This window comes from Balaenoptera acutorostrata, chromosome 8 (genome assembly GCF_949987535.1).
Source record: "Balaenoptera acutorostrata chromosome 8, mBalAcu1.1, whole genome shotgun sequence".
Lineage (NCBI taxonomy): Eukaryota > Metazoa > Chordata > Mammalia > Artiodactyla > Balaenopteridae > Balaenoptera > Balaenoptera acutorostrata.
The window spans coordinates 81,033,893-81,054,465 of NC_080071.1; the positions used below are offsets into that span (position 1 = coordinate 81,033,893).

The 20,573-nt window shown below is 36.6% G+C and overlaps 1 protein-coding gene across 2 annotated transcripts in view; it reads right to left on the reverse strand.

The window, feature by feature from the left end:
* The window catches only part of CUL3 (cullin 3), a 97,316-nt gene that overhangs the window by 63,365 nt on the left and 13,378 nt on the right, over window positions 1–20,573 (reverse strand). The window contains exon 2 of one of the 2 annotated variants that reach the window (XM_057551241.1): window positions 13,501–13,698. The exons of the other annotated variant lie outside the window; for it this stretch is intronic. Coding sequence (XP_057407224.1) covers window positions 13,501–13,698 — 198 coding nt within the window. The remainder of the gene's footprint in view (window positions 1–13,500; window positions 13,699–20,573) is intronic. 2 annotated transcript variants of the gene reach the window in all.

Below are 20,573 nucleotides of genomic sequence, written 5' to 3' on the forward strand. Positions count from 1 at the left end.
GATATTTTGACCTCTTTCCACAAATCATGAATGTTCTTAATGACATCTAGAATGGTGAATCCTTTGCAGGAGGTTTTCACTTGACTTTGCCCAGATCCATCAGAGAAATCACTATCCATGGCAGCTATAGCCTTATGAAATGTGTTTCTTAAATAAATAGACTTGAAAGTTGAAATTACTCCTTGATCCATGGACTGCAGAATGGATGTTGTGTTAGCAGGCATGAAAACAACATTAATCGTCTGTAGATCACCATCAGAGCTCTTGGGTGACCAGGTGCACTGTCAAGGAACAATAATACTTTGAAAGGAATCTTTCTTTTCTGAGCAGTAGGTCTCAACAGTGGGCTTAAAATATTCAGTAAACCATGTTGTAAACAGACATGCTGACATCCAAGCTGTGTTGTTCCCTTTATAGAGCACAGGCAGAGTAGATTTAGCATAGTTCTTAAGGGGCTTAGGGTTTTCAGAATGGTAAATGAGTGCTGGCTTCAACTTAAAGTCACCAGCTGCATTAACCCCTAACAAGAGTCAGCCTATCCTTTGAAACTTTGAAGACAGGCGCTGACTTCTCCTCTCTAGCTATGGAAGTCCTAGATGACATGTTCTTCAACTAGAAAGCTGTTTTGTCTACACTGAAAATCTTCTGGATTAGTTGAGAGTCTCTACATCAGCACTTGCTGCTTCACCTTGCACTTACTTGTATGTTACGCAGACGGCTCCCTTCCGTAAACCTCCGAACCTACCTCTGCTGGCCTTCAACTTTTCTTCTGCAGCTTCCTCACCTCTCGCAGCCTTCACAGAACTGAAGAGAGTTAGGGCCTTGCTCAGGATTAGGCTTTGGTTTAGAGGAATGCTGTTGTTCCTGGTGTGATCTTCGATCCAGACCACTCAAACATTCTCCACATCAGCAATAAGGCTATTTCACTTTCTTATCATTCGTGTGTTCACTGGAGAAGCACTTTTAATTTCCTTCAAGAACTTTTCCTTTGCATCTACAACTTGGCTGTTTGGTACAAGAGGCCTAGCTTTCAGCCTATTTCAACTTACAACATGCCTTCATCACTAAAGCCTAATCACTTCCAGCTTTTGATTTAAAGTGAGACGTGCCATCCTTCCCTTCACTTGAATACTTGAGGCCATTATTAGGGTTACTAATTTGCCTAATTTCAATACTGTTACGTCTCAGGGAATAGAGGCCCAAGGAGAGGGAAAGAGACAGGGCAGCAGCTGGTCAGGCGAGCAGTCAGAACACACACAACATTCATTAATTAAGTTCGCCATATTATTTGGGCACAGTTTGTGCCTCCCACCCCAAAACTATAACAGCAACATCAAAGATCACCGATCACAGATCACCATAACAAATATAATAATAATGAAAAAGTTTGAAATACTGCGAGAATTACCAAAATGTGACAGACACATGAAGTGAGCAAATGCTGTTGAAAAAATGGTGCCTGACCGACTTGCTCAACAGGAGGTTGCCACAAACCTTCAATTTGTGGGAAAAAAAAATGAAGTTATCTGCTACGGGCAGTAAAGCTAAGCACAACAAGGTGTGCCTGTAACTGAGACAGCCACTGGATACTTGCTAAGTATCGTTCTTGGCTCTAAATTCTAAAACATACTGCTTGTCGCACCTGATGAAACCAGAGTATTTACATAAATATGCAACATTTACCATGATCAAAAATAGCATATAAGTTCTCACAACATTTGAATTTTTCAGAGCCCTGCGTATGTGATCCGGGGGCTTGTCACTTTACAAATTTTACCAGTTATATAAACCCTGTTTTTCCTAGAAATGCCATTAAAGAATAATTCCTGAAGATCTCAAAATATTTTTCACTTCATCACACCGAAGGGATGTGACATAACCCTACCAATCAAAGTGGCTGACTGTGTAAGTGAATCTCAATGGAAGCCAAGCCATGGAGTGTAGAGGATATGTCTCCTAATCCGACACATCCTTTGAAAAAAGCTCCACAGCTCTTCCCGTTATGCCGAGAATTCTTGACTTAAAAGATTACATGGTGAACAGTGGCAGCACAGCAATACAGATGCTAAAAGGCCCATCTGCCTGATTCAAATCACAGACTCACATCTAGTAGATGTGTGACCTTGAGCAACTTACTTAATTTCTTTATGTATCAGTTTTTATAAAAACAGAAATAGCACCCACTTCAAGGAGCTGTTGTGTGGATAAAATTAGTATACACAAAATACTCAGAACAGTGCCTAGCCCACAGTAAATGCTACATAAGCATTTGCTTCTATTATAATATTACTTGTATTACATATTCATAAAATTATTCATATACATATTTGAATCTTGCTACTCAGAGTGTGGTATGCACAGAGCAGAATCATGGTCAATATCATCATCATCATCATTGGTGAGCTGGACCCACTGAATCATAATCTGCATTTTAACAAGATACTCAGAAAATACATAAGTGCCTTAAATTTTCTGAAACAAGCAACATAAGTAAAACACGTATACCTATATATTCACATATTTTATACAGTATTTTCTAAACTCTCAATTTCCACTTGATTCTTGCTTTCCCTCCTCTAAAGAACAGAAATTTCTCCATAACTAGAAGGAATTCTTTTACTTCACACCTTGAGAAGTTCGTAATGGAGCCAACCTCCATTAAGTTTGGTGAATAGATGTTGCTATCTCATAATACATATAACAACCTTAAGATTTTTGTATTTCAAAGCAAACTTCTACTAAAAGTTAGGAGAACTAACCTTAAATTCTGTAGATATTTTAAACTTTCTAAGAATTCACTAATGACAAGAGATTCCTGAATGGAATAAAATTCACTGCCCTCTTGATATTTTCTACATTGACAGTACTGTTTTCATTATTTTCACTGATTTTTAGAATAAAGGTGGCCACCTTGATCAAAGGAATCATACCAGTATCATTAACAAAACTAAAGATAGCCACTACAGGGAAAACGTTTTTCTTGACTGCTGTCAGAAGATTCTTCTATAAATAAGTTTACTAATGTATACATAGTTAGTGACATAAGTTTAAGAATTTCACAAAGTGTCCAAAACGAAGCTCTTAATTCAAAAGGATACGTAAACATCTTTCCCTGAACTGACAATTCAAATATTTAATGATTACTTCCAAAAAGTGAAGCAGGGTGCTAGGCACCATGGGGAATACAAAATGCGGTCACTTTACAATCTCTATAAAGGAGGTAGAAAAGAGGAGCCTAATATTAGCATTCATATGACCTCCATACAAAGTAAAATTCAATGAATAGTACTAAAGAAGTTGTGAGGTTCAAAGCAGGGGCACATGATGGCAATTAGGACAACGGATTTTCATAGTTTCATAAAGAAAATTTGCTACATGTTAAAGAAAACAAAAACATCCAAATTTGGGATTTTAAAAAATACATTCTTAGTTCAAACATTCTTTTTAACTTCTTAAAAAAGTAACACAACTTGGAAAATCAGGATTTAAGGACAAAGTAGTATCATGAAAAATGGTAGCTTTTTACCTAATGGTTGGAAAGGAAAACAGAAATAAAAAAGCAGTATACCATAGAAGGACAATATGATTATCATTTGTAAAGTACTTCATTCCCAATGGTTAAGACAATAAGATATACATTAAAAGCATCAAGTACATTTTAGCATTAATACCATAGTTAAACTCTGAACAACAGGGACACTGACATAATAAACAGTAAAATATATACAAAGCATGGCAATACGGCAACTAGTCTTTTTGTTCTCCTGAGTACCATGGAGGGAAAAAACACAGTTCCACAAGATCACACAATCTGGTTCCCAGCAGACTGACAGACTCCAGCCTCAAGAAATCAGAGGTATACAGCCCCAAAACTACACTGTGCTTTTAAATGGTGAAACACACTCTGCTTAAAGTGGTTAGATTCAGTAGTAATTAACTTGGGTAGGTAGAAGTATTACCCCACATACAGAAGACAAAACAGATCTCGGCAGTTCATGGATATAAACCATGATGGTTTCCACTTGACTGTTAGTATTATTCTTAGAGATTCATTTCAATAGACAATTACGGAGAGCAAATATGAAGAACAGGAGACACAAAAATGAATGAAACAGGTCTTAGCTTAGTAAATATTTAAAGAACATCACTAGAAACTACAATAGAGAGCAGGACCTGCCCTCACAGTGCTTACAGTCTATTTCACAGTTTAAGTGGGCATAGCTGGTATTTAACATGGGTGAACTTGCTAAATAACACTCTAAACTTGGCTCTTCCCCAGCATCATTTCTCTTTCAATCTTTTCAAAGTAGAAACTACTCAATTTCCTATGCCCCTCATATTCTATGATTGCTATCTTTCTGACTCTCTAATAATCCTTTTTCCTCACCTTATCCCTAATAATCTCTTTCTCTTTTGGGATTATCCTATTTATATTCAAGTCACTCTTCCAAATCATATTCCTTAAGGGTTTGTATACCTAGCTGAGAGCCTTCCTCTTCTTTCTGACTCCTGTCATCACCGTAAGCTGCTCCAATATTCAATGTAATGGGTTCTTAGTTTCTTCCAACAACTTTAAATTAGGAAAAAGGACAAGACAAGATGGCAGGAGAATGAAAGATAAGTAGCAAAGAAGCACTGAAAATGGCACTCCTACTAAACCTTTTACTCCATCTTTTCCGTTTCAATCCGTCTCTATTTTAAAATTAAAACCCAACAGCTCCTACCACCCACAGAATAAAAGCCTAATCCCCTACAATGTTAGTCCAACTAACTTTACCATTCTCGATTCCTACAAATGCATGTGAAGTCCTTTATGTTCCATTTACACTTATACTGGTCTACCAGACAATGCTCATACCTACCTGCCTTTTTTACTCATGCCATTTTCCCTACTGAGACTATCTTTTGCCTTTGTTTACATGATGAATCTTTCATAATCCTTTAAGGCTCATCAAAAGTGACCTCCTCTTTCTACTTTGTCCTGAATTCTTCAGGCAAAGTAATCCCCCTTCAAATCTGATTACCTCACTAAAATCAGGAGGTTTCTTGCTGATAGGCATAGTGTCTTAATTATTTTTTGGTGGATAAAACACAGGCGAGACTCAGTATCTGTGGGCCTCTGAAGTGAATCTGTCTTTGCTAATGAAAATCTTAGTCCTTAGTGTTTCTATCAATGTCCTTCGTAATTAACTGCAATCACTGTACTTAGGATATGTGTTGTACATAAATGCCATTTTAAAAGTCTCTACATTCATTCACATTTGCCTAGAAAGGAAGGAAAAGCACTAAAAAATCTTTATTATAAAAGCTAAATCTGTTTAAATAACTGGCCTACAAAATAGTCCAGAGCTTACCATAAACTTACCAACTTCATTCCCTCAGGCAATTAGTACCACTACATAAACATCTAAATATAACTATGAATAAACATAATACTTAAAACTCTGGTTCTTCCCATTCTCCCTCTAAAAATGGGGAGAAAAATTAATATACTGAACAAGTAGTTTACATAGAAACATCATTTTCAGCAAACGTGACCCTACATACAAAATACAAATGGTAGGATGTTATTCTACAAGGAGACTTTACAAAAAAATACTCAACAAGAAAGTCACTTAAAAATTGAAATTCCCCTTCAAGGCTTCATTTTTCCTACCTGGAAAGCAAAGTGCTGAGAACTGATCAGGATTACAAGGCACAGATTCAAGGATGTAAGTCCGTAATACAAGTTCCAGAAAGACAGGGATCCTTGGTGTAACACAAATGCTTATTAGCCTAGTGCCTGGCACGTAACAGGTCCTCAATAGGCAGTTTTCCGAATGAATGAAAAGTGCGGAGGATGAAGCTCCTCTTAGTCTGCCTTCCTCACATTCAAAGTACGATGTTATTTGAAGAACAGGATGGAAAGAAAGACTTTGAAAACCACTGGAATAAATATTCTTCTTAGCAATAATAAACTGTTTCTTCTAGAGTTAAGAAGTCAACATCTTTTTTGTCCAGCTATTTTTCTGAGGAGAACAAACTTTCAAAGTACAGGAATTAGCTTTTATAAGCTCACTTATGAGACTGCCACATTATTTAGTTATTACTATAGAGTAATAACTTGAAAGAAAAGGGGAAATTAAGCACCAGTCAAATCTAAGAAACCTGTTAATCATCACAAAATTGGGATAATAAAGTTCTTGCCACATTAAAACCAAAGAAAGTTTCTCCCCTGACTTTAAGAAACAATTAAAAATGAAAAAACTTTTGAACACATATTATGGCACATGAAAGGACAACGGTAAACTGCAAAAACCATGATTTTCCTAAGTCTTAGTCATTATATAATTTTCTTTTTCATTATATAATTTTAATGCCCATTGAGGCTAACAAAACCAATCCCAATCTCATTTTATACATTAATAAACTGAAGTCCAGAAAAATCTAGTAATTTGTTCAAGATTGTTAGTGGTAGAATCAGGCCTAAAGCCTAACTCTCCCTACTTTCTATCCAGTACTTCTTCCACTGCATCTACTTCTAACTTCTTTATTATTAAACTCCTATTATTACTTCTATTGATATTATTATTTCTTATTATTATGGAGTACTTAGCAGTGTGTAGAAAAAAAAGACAAGTCCTCCGTTACTTTACTATGAGTTTAGAGAATTTCCATTAAGTTTGAATCCCAAATAGGAATTTTCTAAAAGGAGACGACTCCAAAAAAACAAACAGAACACTTTAAATATCTGACAATTTGGTCAGTTATATCTCAATAAAGCTGGGGGGGAAAAACATAAAAAAAGATGGCTCCACCCTAACCTAACCCTGCCCTCAAGTAATAGAACTGATCAGCACTATTTTGGAAGATTTTTTTTTAAATGTGGACCATTTTTAAAGTCTTTATTGAATTTGTTACAATACTGCTTCTGTTTTATGTTTTTTGGGTTTTTGGCCACGAGGTATGTGAGAGCTTAGCTCCCCAACCAGGGATCGAACCCACACCCCTGCACTGGAACACGAAGTCTTAAGCAACGGACTGCCAGCGAAGTCCCTGATTAGCACTATTTTTGAATTTAAAATTGTCTTTTAACACACACACACACACACACACACACACGCACGCACACACTGTGAAAACCACAACCCTGCTAAATAAAGGTCAAAATTAAATTATTTTATAATTTAAGGTTAGAGCTGAGTCTTAAAGTGCCACTAATTCTGGCCATTTTTCAGTCTCCATTGCAATCCTCAGTCTACCTGAAATGGTCAAGTTCCTCAGGGTTCAACCTGGAGCCCTCTTCTTTTTTTTTCCTGTGTGATTTCATCTACTTCCAGGGCTTTAAGTATCATCTATATGCTCACAACTCCCAAATTTACACTTCCAGTTCAAACTTCTCAAGAGAACTAGATTTACATATCTCATTTCATTGGCATCTTAAAATTAACCTGCCAAATGGAGCTTCTTTTTCTACCCCAAATCTATACCAAAAAATGGAAACTCCTAGTTGTTCAAAAGCCAAAAACCTAGAAGTCATCTTGGATTCTTCCCTTTTCCTCATTCCATACAATCAACCTAACCACAGTTAACAAGCTTTCTACCTCCAAAATAAATCTTGAATCTGAAAACTTTTCTCTAGCCCCAGTGTCACTAGACTGGTATAAATCGCCACTATCATTCATCTGAATTATTGGATTATTCTATCCTATTGCCCCCACTTCAACTCTTGGGCCCTGTAGCTTATTCACCACACAGCGACCAGAATAATATTTTAAAAATCTACATCAGATCATGTCACTGTCTTGCTTAAAATCCTTGAATGGCTACCTACACAGTACATATAATAAGCATGACCCCCTTATAGCATGGCTTCAAGGCCTGGCATGATGCAGCTTCCGCTTTTCTCTCCAAACTCATCTTGTTCCATTCTTCCCCGCTGCCAACTCTTAATTCCCTGTTCACGACATGCCCCCTCCACCCCTCCAAATTTCTCCAGTCCAGGTATTGGCAAAGGAAGTCCTTCTGTCTTTTAAAAATAAAGCCGCTGTGCCTGTTCACTGTGTATAGTCTATTGCTGCTCTCGTGCTACAAGAGAGGGGTTGAGGAGCTGCGACAGAGAACATATGGCTTAGAAAGCTAGAAATATTGACTATCTGGCCCTTTACAGAAAAAATGTTCCATCACCATTCCCTTTGCCTGCAATGCTCTTCAACCCACTTTTCTCATGAGCACCTTCTCATCCTTCAAGTCCCAGTTTAAACATCACCACTTTCTCAAACAACCCTGGCCTATGTAGTTGCTCTCATCATTTTTCCCCATCACTGTATCCTGTTTCCTTCATTACTTTTTATAACTGAACACTTGTTTACCTGTTTATCTGTTCCATGAATGCAGGGACCAGATGCAACCTATTTACCAATGTATTTCTTACACCCAAGCCACAGACTAGCAAATAATAAATACTTTTGAATGTTAAATTCTGTGATGATAAATCTTACAGGGATACTTTTGAGGCTCTGACAAAATGACCTGTAATTTAAAAATCCTTAAAACTGGAAAGTAGCACAACTTTTCTTCTCCAACATAACCATACGTTTACAGGTATTTTACTTAGAAGAAAATTATCCCTGTGAATTCTGAAACGTCTTCATATTTACTAAGTAAGACAAGAATTTTTTTTAAATGGCAAGGCACAAAGGCCACATCACACCTTAAGTTTTGCTTTGTGGTCTTGAGAAATTTACTGAATTCCTTTGGGTCTCAGTTTCTCGGGGAAACATTTTTCTAGAGATAGGAAGAATACACTACTAAGAAAGAGAAACAGCATTTAGCTTTTCTATGCCTGCTTCTATTCTGTAAACTTATTTCCAAAGCCAATAATCAGCTACTTTCGCTGCAAAGAACGATCCTCCCATCAGCTGCCCTCTTGTAGCTTATACCACTTCGCTTTACCAAAAATGTTCCTCAAAATGTTCACTATTCTCATCTTGAAATCGGAGTACCAACAAACTCTGATTCTATGAAAAAATTGTATTTCCTCTGAATTCTTCAATGTGAAAAGATAGGTCCTGACTGTCTATACCATAGCACTAAAAGGTTCACTTCAGTGGAAAATAACTTTGCTTTAAAAAATATATTATTATTACTTAGGCAGTTCAGCTAACTGCTAAAAGCATAGTAAACAAAAAAAATGAGGGAGTGGACCATGTAGGAATGCTTTCATAACCATAAAAAGGGATATATTCTGTGAGCCTGAGACAGTTACTTTGATACCACAGAACCCTAAACCACCCTCTTACCTTCCAGTCAGAAGGTGCAATGTAGAGACAGGCAATATTGACTTCCATGCAAACTATACTTCTGCACATTAGATCAAAAACATCCCTAAGTCCCATCTGGTAAACAAATGGAGACTTCCAACATCAGGGGACAAACATTTTGGTCTACTGTATCATGGCCCTGTCAGTTAATAGACTTCCTTTAACAGTGTCCCCTTCAGACAGTACCGTATTTGTATGACTTTTTAAAGTGTCTTATAAGAGTAAAAATGAAATAAGATCAATGGAAAACACAAAAATGAAAGCATAGATACTAGCAGAGGTTCAAAAACTTAATTCAATTTAAATAAAGAAATCAATCATTAGATATGCTGCCAATGGTACATCCCCTAGTCAGAAACTGACTAGCTTAAGGTGGTCAAATGAGTACTTGTGAAAGAAAAAAAAAAATTAAAGAATATTTTCAGATACTGTTGATATATCAACATCTGTAAGAGAAATAACAGTTTAGCATATACACTTTGTAATTCTTTAGCATAATCAACTTGAATACATGTTCTCTGGAATATATTACAGGGAAATGCCTATATTTTGAAATGATAGTTAATCTTAGATATGGGACCACTTTAAGAGACTTACAATATGCTGAAGCTCTTACAGTTACCATGGAGTTATTGTTCACATGACTTCAATTTCTACCTAACCATGTTTCAGAGTCCAAATATCAATCACATCAACACTGACCTCACACTCTGGCTTCCCCTCCACTCTTCACTTTTTGAAAGAGCCAATTCTCAACCAAACCAAAATAACTACAAATGTTTTTTCTGCATCTGTGCCCAAGCTGCAAAGCACTGCTTAAAAAAAAAAAAAAAACACACGATAAATCACACATTCAGGCCAACTCCTACTGAGCTATCTCTTTCCTCACTTGCCAGTTCCTTAGTATATTCCCCACAGGAGCTACTCCAAGTCTCTTCATCTCATTTTCAGAACTTGCACTGCTTAATTATTAGATTCATGATAGTTTTAGAACTAAAGCATCTCAAAGATATTACTGCCAACTCCTTCATTTTAATTATAAATAAACCAAGAACTAAAGCTTAAAGGACTATAGCTTTACAAAAACTGAACCGATTTTCCTAAAACCCCACATGCACCCTCAATTTCGGCATATATTTACTGCATCTTGATCCATTCATTTTGCCTCAGGAGCAGATTTATAGAAAAGTTAAGGACTCAGCCTGAAGCCGCACTGCTTCAAAACTGTTCCAGCTAGGCCACTTACTAGCTACATGCATCTGGACAAATCACCAATTCTGTGCCCTCTGTTTCTTCACTTTTAAATAGAGATAACAGTAGTATCTGGCTCATTGGGTTGTGACTATTACCTAAGTGAACACATCTGAAAGCACTAGAAGTGGACCTAGCACATAGTAAATGCTAAATAAGAGTTAGCTGGGGATATTATCATCATACCCTAGAGAACCTCTGGCAAACGAGAACATGCCCCTCTTCTACCTTTACTTCTCCACTCTTCAATTCCACACTCTCTCCATACCCAAAAATTCAGTTGCTCCAATCTTCTCCTCTTCAACAGCTTTAAGCAAAACTCCCCCACTCTACTTTTCTTCCTTCTTTTGATGTCAAGTTTCTTAAATTAGTCTTCATTTCCCACACCTATTTACCATAGTTTGCTTTTGAAGATGACATCCCTTGGCTCTGGGATTTTCATTTTCTGCACTCCAACACATATTCCTCAGTACATGCTACCAAATGTCAGATCTTCATCTCCAGTTCTGAGTTCCTGCCCAAGCTCTGAACCTGTATATCTCCAAACACATCACATTTCTACTTGGACATCTTATTACAATCTCACACTCAAATTTTATCACATGTAAAATGATTTCTAAGGTGCTTTCTAACTATAAAAATTTCCAATATAACCGAAAACAGAATCTGTCATCTCCTCTACACATTCCAAATAAGTTTTCTACTATAAGTTCACAATAATTCTATTGGTGGCACCATAATTCTCCCAGTAACCAAATTCTATCTGGTCTTCAGAATTTCTGACATCATCCACTCATTTCTAGCCTATCACCTTAACGTAGATTTCAAGGTCTTTTCCTGTTTATAGCACACACACCCCCCATTCTACATTTATATCATTCTCATCTTAATCTTCCTAAAATATTTTGTCACATTATCATCTACTTAAAAACCTCCAATAAACCTCCACTGTAAAGTCCAAATTCCTTAGCTTGGCATTGAAGTTCTCCAATCTGTGCCCAAACCAACTTTGCAACACTATACCCCACTAATCCCCATAAATTATTATACACCTCAATCAAACTCTACTTATCACCCAAGTTTATTTCTGTATAATCATGTGACATCTGCCATCCTGGAACACCTTCCATATTGTTCACTTATATCCCAAATTTTTCATGGCTCAGTTCAATTTCATCCTTTCCCATGAAATCTTACAGCCCAGGGTAATCTCTCCCTCATTTGAATTCCTAAGCCATTTATTGCCTATACAACTCATTGAATTATATAATGCCTCACACTGTTACCTAAATGTGTGTATCATCTCTCACATCAGAATAAAAGCAAAAACAAACCTAGGAAGGGACAGCATCGTATCTCTTTGCATCTAATAGATTTTCTTAGAAAGCTGTACATGGCAGGCACTTAACAAAAAACTGCTGAATGCATGAAGAACATAATCACCTTGCTTCATGAGATACTAGCTACCTGCTCATGTAATCCCATTTAAGAGAAAAGAATTACAGAAGGAAGAGGAGAAATAGAAAGTGACTATTTTGTAACCATCGTAGCAATAATGATTCATGCAAGAATCATCAATGGATGCTAAAACCATCACATGAAAGTTTCTTGGGGAACAGGATATTTATACAGTCTCAAAATATATCTGAACAAATTACTTATGAATTACAAAGGGAAAAAAGGTACCTTCACAGTGGAGAAATCTGGCGGACACCAAGTGATCAAAGTTAACATCACCAATAATGGGATAAACTGACATCATGTGCCTCCTGATGTGATGCACTGAGGACACAACATCACTTATGTATTATTCCTGCCAAAAATGCATAACCTGAAACTAGTCATGAGGAAACAATCAGACAAACCAAAAACTGAGGGACAATCTACAAAACAACTGACCTATACTCTTCAAAAATGTCAATGTGCTGAAAGACAAAGAAAGGCTGAGGAATTGAGTGTGTGATCCTGGATTAGATCCTGGATCCGAAAACAAACTGCTATAAATGACATCACCTCCACACAGGACAACTGGTGAATTTGAATGCGGACCATATTAGAAAACAGTTTTATATTAATGTTAAACTGCCTGATTTTGAACATTGTTCTTTGGTTAAGTGAGAGAATTTCCTTGTTCTTAGGAGAAACATTCCAAAGTATTTAAGAGTAAATGAATCTAAAACTTATTCTCTTAACTGTCCAGCAATAATAATAATAATACCAGTAACAGTAATAACAAGTACCAATAGAAAGACTGGCTAAAATGTGGCAAAATGTTGACAACTGGTAAATCATTGTACTATTGATGCAACTTTCCATTTTTTTTTTCAAAATAAAATTTAAAAAACAAATACCTTAATACCACACAAAAACTTTGAGAAGTTTTTATTTATCTGTGGTATTTTACATCTTATCTGACAATCTTAAAGCAAGACATACTTTCAGTGGAAGAGTCTGCTTTATAAAAACATTTGCTCTAAAAAAACAAATACATCTTTTTGGAACCAAAGAACCATTTTATAATGTTAACAGTCCAACACTAATTTACCTTAAAAAATTTATATAAAGTTAATTTCATTTGGTGAAGACTTAGACAATATTTTTTAAACAATGTAGTCTTATTATTTTCAAATATATAGAGAAAGAAGAGAAAGCTAAAATGGGCTGACTGATTAAGCATTTAAAGAAAGAAATAATGATCTGTAATTAACATATTAATAAACAAGCATATGTAAATTAAAAGTTTGCTTCCAAGATTATATCTATCAAAGATCACAAACTTCACCTTCCCTCAATTATCAAAAATTCTGGTTTAGCTGACTGTAAGTTTTAAGTGAGGTTTTATAATATAGCTACTAATTGATTATTATTTCTATAGGTTTCCTGAAACCTTTAAAAATAATACTTCTAGATTCAATATAGTTAGCAACAGTCCTTTAAAGTTGGATACCTTATTTATGAGATGTTCGGTAACAACTTCTCTTAGTCCAGTGTAGAGCTTTTCTCCATGTTTATGCAAAACCATTGTATATGCATTTCTATAGAGCTCCTCAAAACTAAGACCACTGTTATTCTTACGCTGGATTTCTTGAATTGCATTTTTCAGAAGGTCCCAAATGCTGTTTACATATTTTTCATCCATGGTCATCTGTAATATCCAAAAGAGAGAAAGAGACAAAAAAAAAAAAAAAAAAAAAAAAACAAAAACCAATGGTTGAAAATCTTTCTGTATTTGTCCATATAGTAAATATTTTATTATATGGCTATGATTATAAATCTGCATGACTTACAAGGATGTTAACAATCTATTTTAACCGAAATAAAGGGATACATTTTAAAATAGTTTTTAGAGCTGAGAGAAGCAATTTTTAACAAATCCTTTTAACACCTCCCTCCTTTCTTATCTGCAGCACAACCCTCCACTTTAAATAATATCATAATCCCTGATGTTAATACTTGCTTTAGCCAAAAAGTGTAAGACATATTTTCCCTAAGTTTATTTAGTAGAATACAAGCTCAGAGAGACAGAAAGGGTTCCTTGATGAAAAAAAATTGGGGACATGAACACTATTTTCCTCTCCTGAAGATCTGCAGAGCTCCTTAGCAAATTAAAGATGAGGAAAAAAAAAAAAAGATGAGGAGATCTGTAATTAAAAAACAAAAAAAACAATAAAACCACACATTTTCTTTGTTTAACCTAGCATTCTCTCATTTTCCTCCTTTCACACTTTAGATTCCATGGTCCGTCATTTCTAAGCACCTTGTATACATCCATAAATAACTTGCCCCCTTCCCCCCCTCCAAAATACTTGCCATTCTAAACACCAGCTGCCCACCTACGCCTCACATGCACCCACACAGCTGAAAGCAACTACAGAATAACATACATACAACCATATTCAATCCATCTGAATTTAAATTCATAACCACTAACCGCAAGTCGGCCCTTAGTACAACCCCACAATCCTACTTTTCTAGACGGACTCTACTTTCCTAGATGATTTTACACCATCTCCTCCATCCACTCTAGGATAATGAATTGCTTCCTGTTCCACTGAAAAAAGAGAAACAACCTGAAGAGACACTGCACAAACTCTGGCCCTATCCACTAACCTATCTGACCGTATACCAATATAACCTGCTAGTTCTTGTGCTCGAAGTGCCAAGCTCTTATACTCAAATTATAGCACAGGGACCAGAAACACACACATCATCTAGGGACTTGTTAGAAATGCAGAATTTCAGGCCCCATCCCAGACCTACAGAACCGTATCTGCATTTTAACAAGAACCCCAGGTGATACCTATACAAAATGAAGTTTAACAAGTATTGCTCTAGTTCCATCCCAACTTACCTATTCAAGGACCTCCCTTTAGCAATCTCCCTTCCCAGCATCATCAAAATTTCCCTCCCTGCTAGGTAATTTCCACCTGCATTTAATATCCTCAGTTCCCCATCCTGAAAACAAACAAACAAACAAATCCTCACAACCCCACGTATTACTCCAGCACCACTTAATTTTTCTCTTTTTCATTTACAACAAAATCACAGGGCTATGGAGAAGACTTCTATATTCACTGTCTCCAAGTCACATTTTTCCCGTTGTATCTTGAATCCACTCCAATAAGGCTTTCATCTCTACCATTTCACAGAAAGTACTCTGGAGAAGGTCACCAGTGACTTCCTCACTGCTAAATCTAACAGTCAAAGTCTCACTTCTCATCTTACTTGACCCTTCTGGCCTAATTCAAAGAGCTGATCACTCCTACTACTTGATACACATTCCTCACTGGCCTTCCAAGCACTACAATCTCTTGTTTTTCTTCCTATTCCACTTGCTCCTATTTGTCAGCCTGCTTACTGCTTCTTACCCATCACCACAGCCTCCAACCTCCTGTCTGAACCTCTTACCTATCCACGCTCGGTTTTTAGGTGAAGTTAACTCATCTGGTCTCATGGCTTTAAGTTAACCTCAAAATGTATATATCCTGTTTGGAGCCCTCACCACCTTAGTACCAGAGTCTTATGTTCAGCTACCTACTCAATACTTCTACTTGAAAATCTACTAGGCATCTCAATCAAGTCTAGAACAGAAAGCCTCATCTTTTCCCCTAAGTTGGCTTCCCCTGCAGTCTTCTCCAACTGAGAGATATCCACTCCATCCTTCCAGTTGCTAAGGCCAAAAAGTTTGTAATCCAGTCCTCTTTAGTCTCTCATCTCACTTCTAAAACAAAAGGCAATTCTGTTGTCTCTACCTTCAAAATGTACCCAGAACCTAATTCCTCATTTCTTCCACTGCTCCTAAACCAACATTATCTCTCAGATTATTACAACAGCCTCCTAACTTGTCTTTGTTTCTGCTCTTGGCCCAATACCATAGAGCAATCAGAGTGACCTTCTGAAAACATAAACCAAATCATGTCACTCAGCTGCTCACAACCCTCGGTGACTTCTCATTTCTCTTGGAGTTAAAGTCAGAGTCCTTAACGCTATTCTACAAAGCCTTATTCAACCTGATAATCTCTCTGACTTCATCTATTCTTCCTCCTTGCTCTCTCTGCTCCAGCCCCACCAGCCTCCCTGCTACTCCTTGGAATATGGCAAACAAGTTCACTTCAAGTTGGTATTTGCTACTCTGTCTGGAATGCTCCTCCCCAAGATACCTAAGTGGCTCATTCACTGATCAACCTCAAAACTCTGCTCAACTGTCACCTTAAAATAAAGCTTTAACTACCTACTCTATTTAAAATAGCAGCCTCCTCCTACTAGTGACCCTCAAATTCCAACCTCACATTATTTCTCTTCCTGGCCTCTCTCCTCCCAGTCAAATGTCAGCTCCATGAAGGCAGGGATTTTCTTCATTGCTGAATAACCTCAGCCACTAAAATAATACCTGGCATATAACAAGCACTTACACCTGCTGATTTTCTACTAATCTCTGACTAAGCAGACCTCTTCATGCTCATAAAACCTACAAGTTCCACGTTCACAACCAGGGAAACACTGCATCAATTACTCATCAGATTCATGCACACTTCTGACCTGAAATGGATAAAAGATACTGAGCTAAAAAAAATCCTCTCCAGCTAGAAACTTTTGGAGGTGATGGATATGTTTATTGCATAGATTGTGATGGCTTCACAAATGAATACTTACCTCCAAACTCATCAAGTTGCATACATCAAATATGTACGGCTTATCTCAATAAAGTGGTTAAAAAAAAAAAAAGAATCCTCTCCAAGTCCTGTACAATGAGTATGAATGTGAAAGAGGAAGAAGTAGGTAGGCAAAACAGTTCATTCAGTCAAACAAGCTCAACTCCCAATCAAGAGGATTCTTAAGCAGATGACTCAAACTGAGTCTTATTATTCTAATCTTTTCTGGAGAGCTTAAAAAGGAACTCTTTAGAAAACAAATTCTTTCCTGTTACTCAAATATTATTCAAATCTAGGTCTATCAGAGACTTCTCTGAAGTGGCCGTAAGAGAATTTACCCTTACATCTAAACTACTACCTATTTTTATCAGATATTCTCATACAGAAGATGCCATCCATATAAAATATAAATAAGATGTTGCTATTTACAACTTTCCACAAATAAAGCCCACAAGACAACGTGATAGTGATGGCCTCAAATACTCCATGTATGTGCAATGTGGTTTTAGTTTGCTGACAGCATATGTAGAGGTTACAATAAAGCAGGCTAAGACACCATCCCTGCGGTTAAATAACGAACATATAAAGCAGAACGTTCAAACCAATTTCAAAGAAAGAGTAAAGTTAATGTGGACTAAAAACTCCAGAGATAACTATATTGCTAATAGTTGAGCAAAACTTCAAATGATCTTTTCAGGCTCTGTAACATAAGATCCCATGAAAGCTAGAAAACGTACAAAAACGTCTCTACTCAGCATGAATTACTAAATTTTCTATTAGAAACTAAAGTATTTTAAAGATATAAACTAAGAAGCTTCAAATATTGTACAAATACTCTCACATTATAATAAAAGAATCATTTCTCACATATATAAATCAAGGGTTCTTTTAAAATCCAAGATGGTATATAGTATTTTCCTCAGTATTTGTGCTTTATAGATAGAAATGAAGACAGAGAGCAAAAATGTTTCTTCTGGTGATTGCTCAGGTATAAAAATGTTCAAACAAAGGAGAACAAAATAGACGGAGAGATTAAATGACTTACCCAAAATCACGGAGCTGGAATTGGAATTCATATTCTCAAATCTAGTACAAACCACTGAACTCACCTCCCATCCCACCGTGTTAATAGGGTAAAGTAATATTACAGTATAATCACTGATTATCTTGGTAAACACAGTACATTAGTAGAGAATATAGATTTTGCTGTCTGACAGGCCTGGATTTGCGTCACGGCTTTGCTAAATTCATAAGCCACGCAACCTTGGGCAAATTACTTAATTCTTCTAAACCTTTATTTCCTCACTTGTAAAAAAGTGGGTTTAATAACAATACCTATCTCAAAAGACTATCATGAGGATTAAATGCAAATGTCAGTAGAATTCAGCCCAGCCTAGGGCACAGTACAGTCAGGCCTCCATATCCATGGAACTCGCAGATACAGGGTTGACCGTACTATGCCATGTTATGTAAGGGACTTGAGCATCCTCAGATTTTGGTATCTGAAGAGGTCCTATAACCAATCCCCCATGGATACCGAGGGACTACTGTATAATCCCTCACATGCTGAATGACAGTGACAGAATCTCTTGAACTCTCATCTATGGGCATCAAATGTCAGGAAAAAAAAATACAGTTTTTAGGCTTAGCAAATAAACAGCTAAAACAAAAGTACCTTAAGAGAACAACTATGCTAAATGAAACAAACTATGGTAAATGAAAGTCAGTAAAATGTAGCCTTCTTTCACAAACAATATTCCCCTACTTCATATCTCCTATTCTTCCAGTGTCATTTAAATCATTTTAATCCCCAGAGCTCTGTCCTTGGTTCTTCTTTTCACTCTACACTGGCTGCATTTCCATTCATTATCATAGTTACAACTACTATATATACTTCTAGGGTTCTAAAATTACAAGGCTCTAGATTGGCAAGGGATTCTGGAGCCTCCTAAAACTGCATATAAAATTTTGCAAATATAATGTGTGTACGCTTCTTTTCTGGATGGTGAGTCACTAGCTCTTATCAGATTTCCCAAGAAGTTTGGTCCTCATCTCAAAGAAGATAAATTACTGGCTTACATGTTAATTGCTCCCAAATCTATATCGCCAGCCCAGAAGTTCCCCCAAAGCCTTAACTACTGTATTCAACCACCTGCTGGATATGCTCAACCAAATTTTCCAGACACATATCAAACTTATCATGTCCAAAATTTCTGGTAAACTCACTCTCCAAACACACCCAAATCTTCTTTCTGTATTCTCTAATTCAGTAGCAGCAACACAAACCACCTAGTTATACAAGCTAGAAGCGTAAGCCTTAACTTTTCTTCTTTCCTCTCTCTCATCCCTTTCTCATCCAATCATCAAGTGCTACCAACATCAGGCCCAAGAGATTTCTCAAATATCTCCCCATCTTTCATCCTGAATACTGCTGCCCTAAAACTTTCATCTAGATTACTGCAACAGCCTTCCAGCCATCATGAACTCTAATAACCTCTTGGAATCCATCTTCCTCAAAATCATTAAAATAACCACATCAGCATCATGCTCCTGTTCAAAAACCCACCTCTCATTAGCAACGGGGTGGGGGGGGTGTGCTTTAAAAGGGAACATAACACTTCATGATCTAGTCCGTCTATGCCTCCTTCTCTGACTTCGTCTTTCACTCACTACCTATCTTACATTCACTTTCTGGCAACATTAAACCAGTGGTTATTCCTATCCGCTGTCACACCTCCCCTCCACACACCACCCTCTCATGTCTTCTTTATACACCCCTCTTCTGCCACTTCTTTGATTCTTTACATAGCTTTTGAACACAGCTCAGGTGTCACATCCTCCAAAAATCCTTCCCTGACCTCCTCAAGCAAAACTAACAACTCTTTCTCAGCTCTTTCATAATACTCAGGTTATATCTATCACTACACTACCATACTGCTGCATACTTATCTGTTTGTGAATCTCCTTCCTCCATTAGACTATGAGATAGTTGAGGGATTGTGCATTTTTCTTCAATGTTACTTAGAAGGCCATAAACAAATGCCTGGGGAATGTTGTTTTACCTATGTTATACCAATGCAATTTTGAAAACATGAACATTTGAATTACTAAGCACAATGATACTGAAAAATAATTTAATGTGTTTATATAACGATTCATGTAATTTTAAAATAATAAAAATATATTTTCCAAACAGAAATAAAGTACAATAATGTACAAGCAAAAGACTCTCAAATTTCATATATCAAGTAGTATTTTCACATTCACCTAACTAAATGCTTCAAAAGACTGCTTAATCATTAATTTTATTAATAAATGTTAACTAGGAGGAAAATAGTGGATAAAAAAAGGCTATTCAGGAGGAGATCTACAAGTTATAGTCTTTCCCTAAATCAAATAAGTCCAAAAACAATACACCCAAGGAAACAGGCTTCAAGTACATATTGCTACATACCCGCTTTTGGTCCTGGCATCAAATGAACATGTCAACAACCGTGGCAAAATAATTACATTACTGATGAATTGACGGGTGAATTTCTCACCCATCCTTGACAGAGAATACAACATTAACTGTCAATGAAAGTTAAAAGGACTAGATGATAAACTCTAAAGTCATCAATGTTAACCATTAAAAACATCAGTCTAGACTTCACTCAGAGTCATTTAAAAGCCCTAACACTTTAAAGTAATATTCCAAAGTATTTAAGCAGGATTTTAATCCCATTGATGAAACTGACTTACTCAGGTTGCAATAACTACAAATACACTCAGGAAGGGATCTGGTAACAATGCTTCAGCAAAGCAATAAAATGATAAAAAGCACACATACATATATACACAAACATTTAATGTTTGCTTATTTTAGATC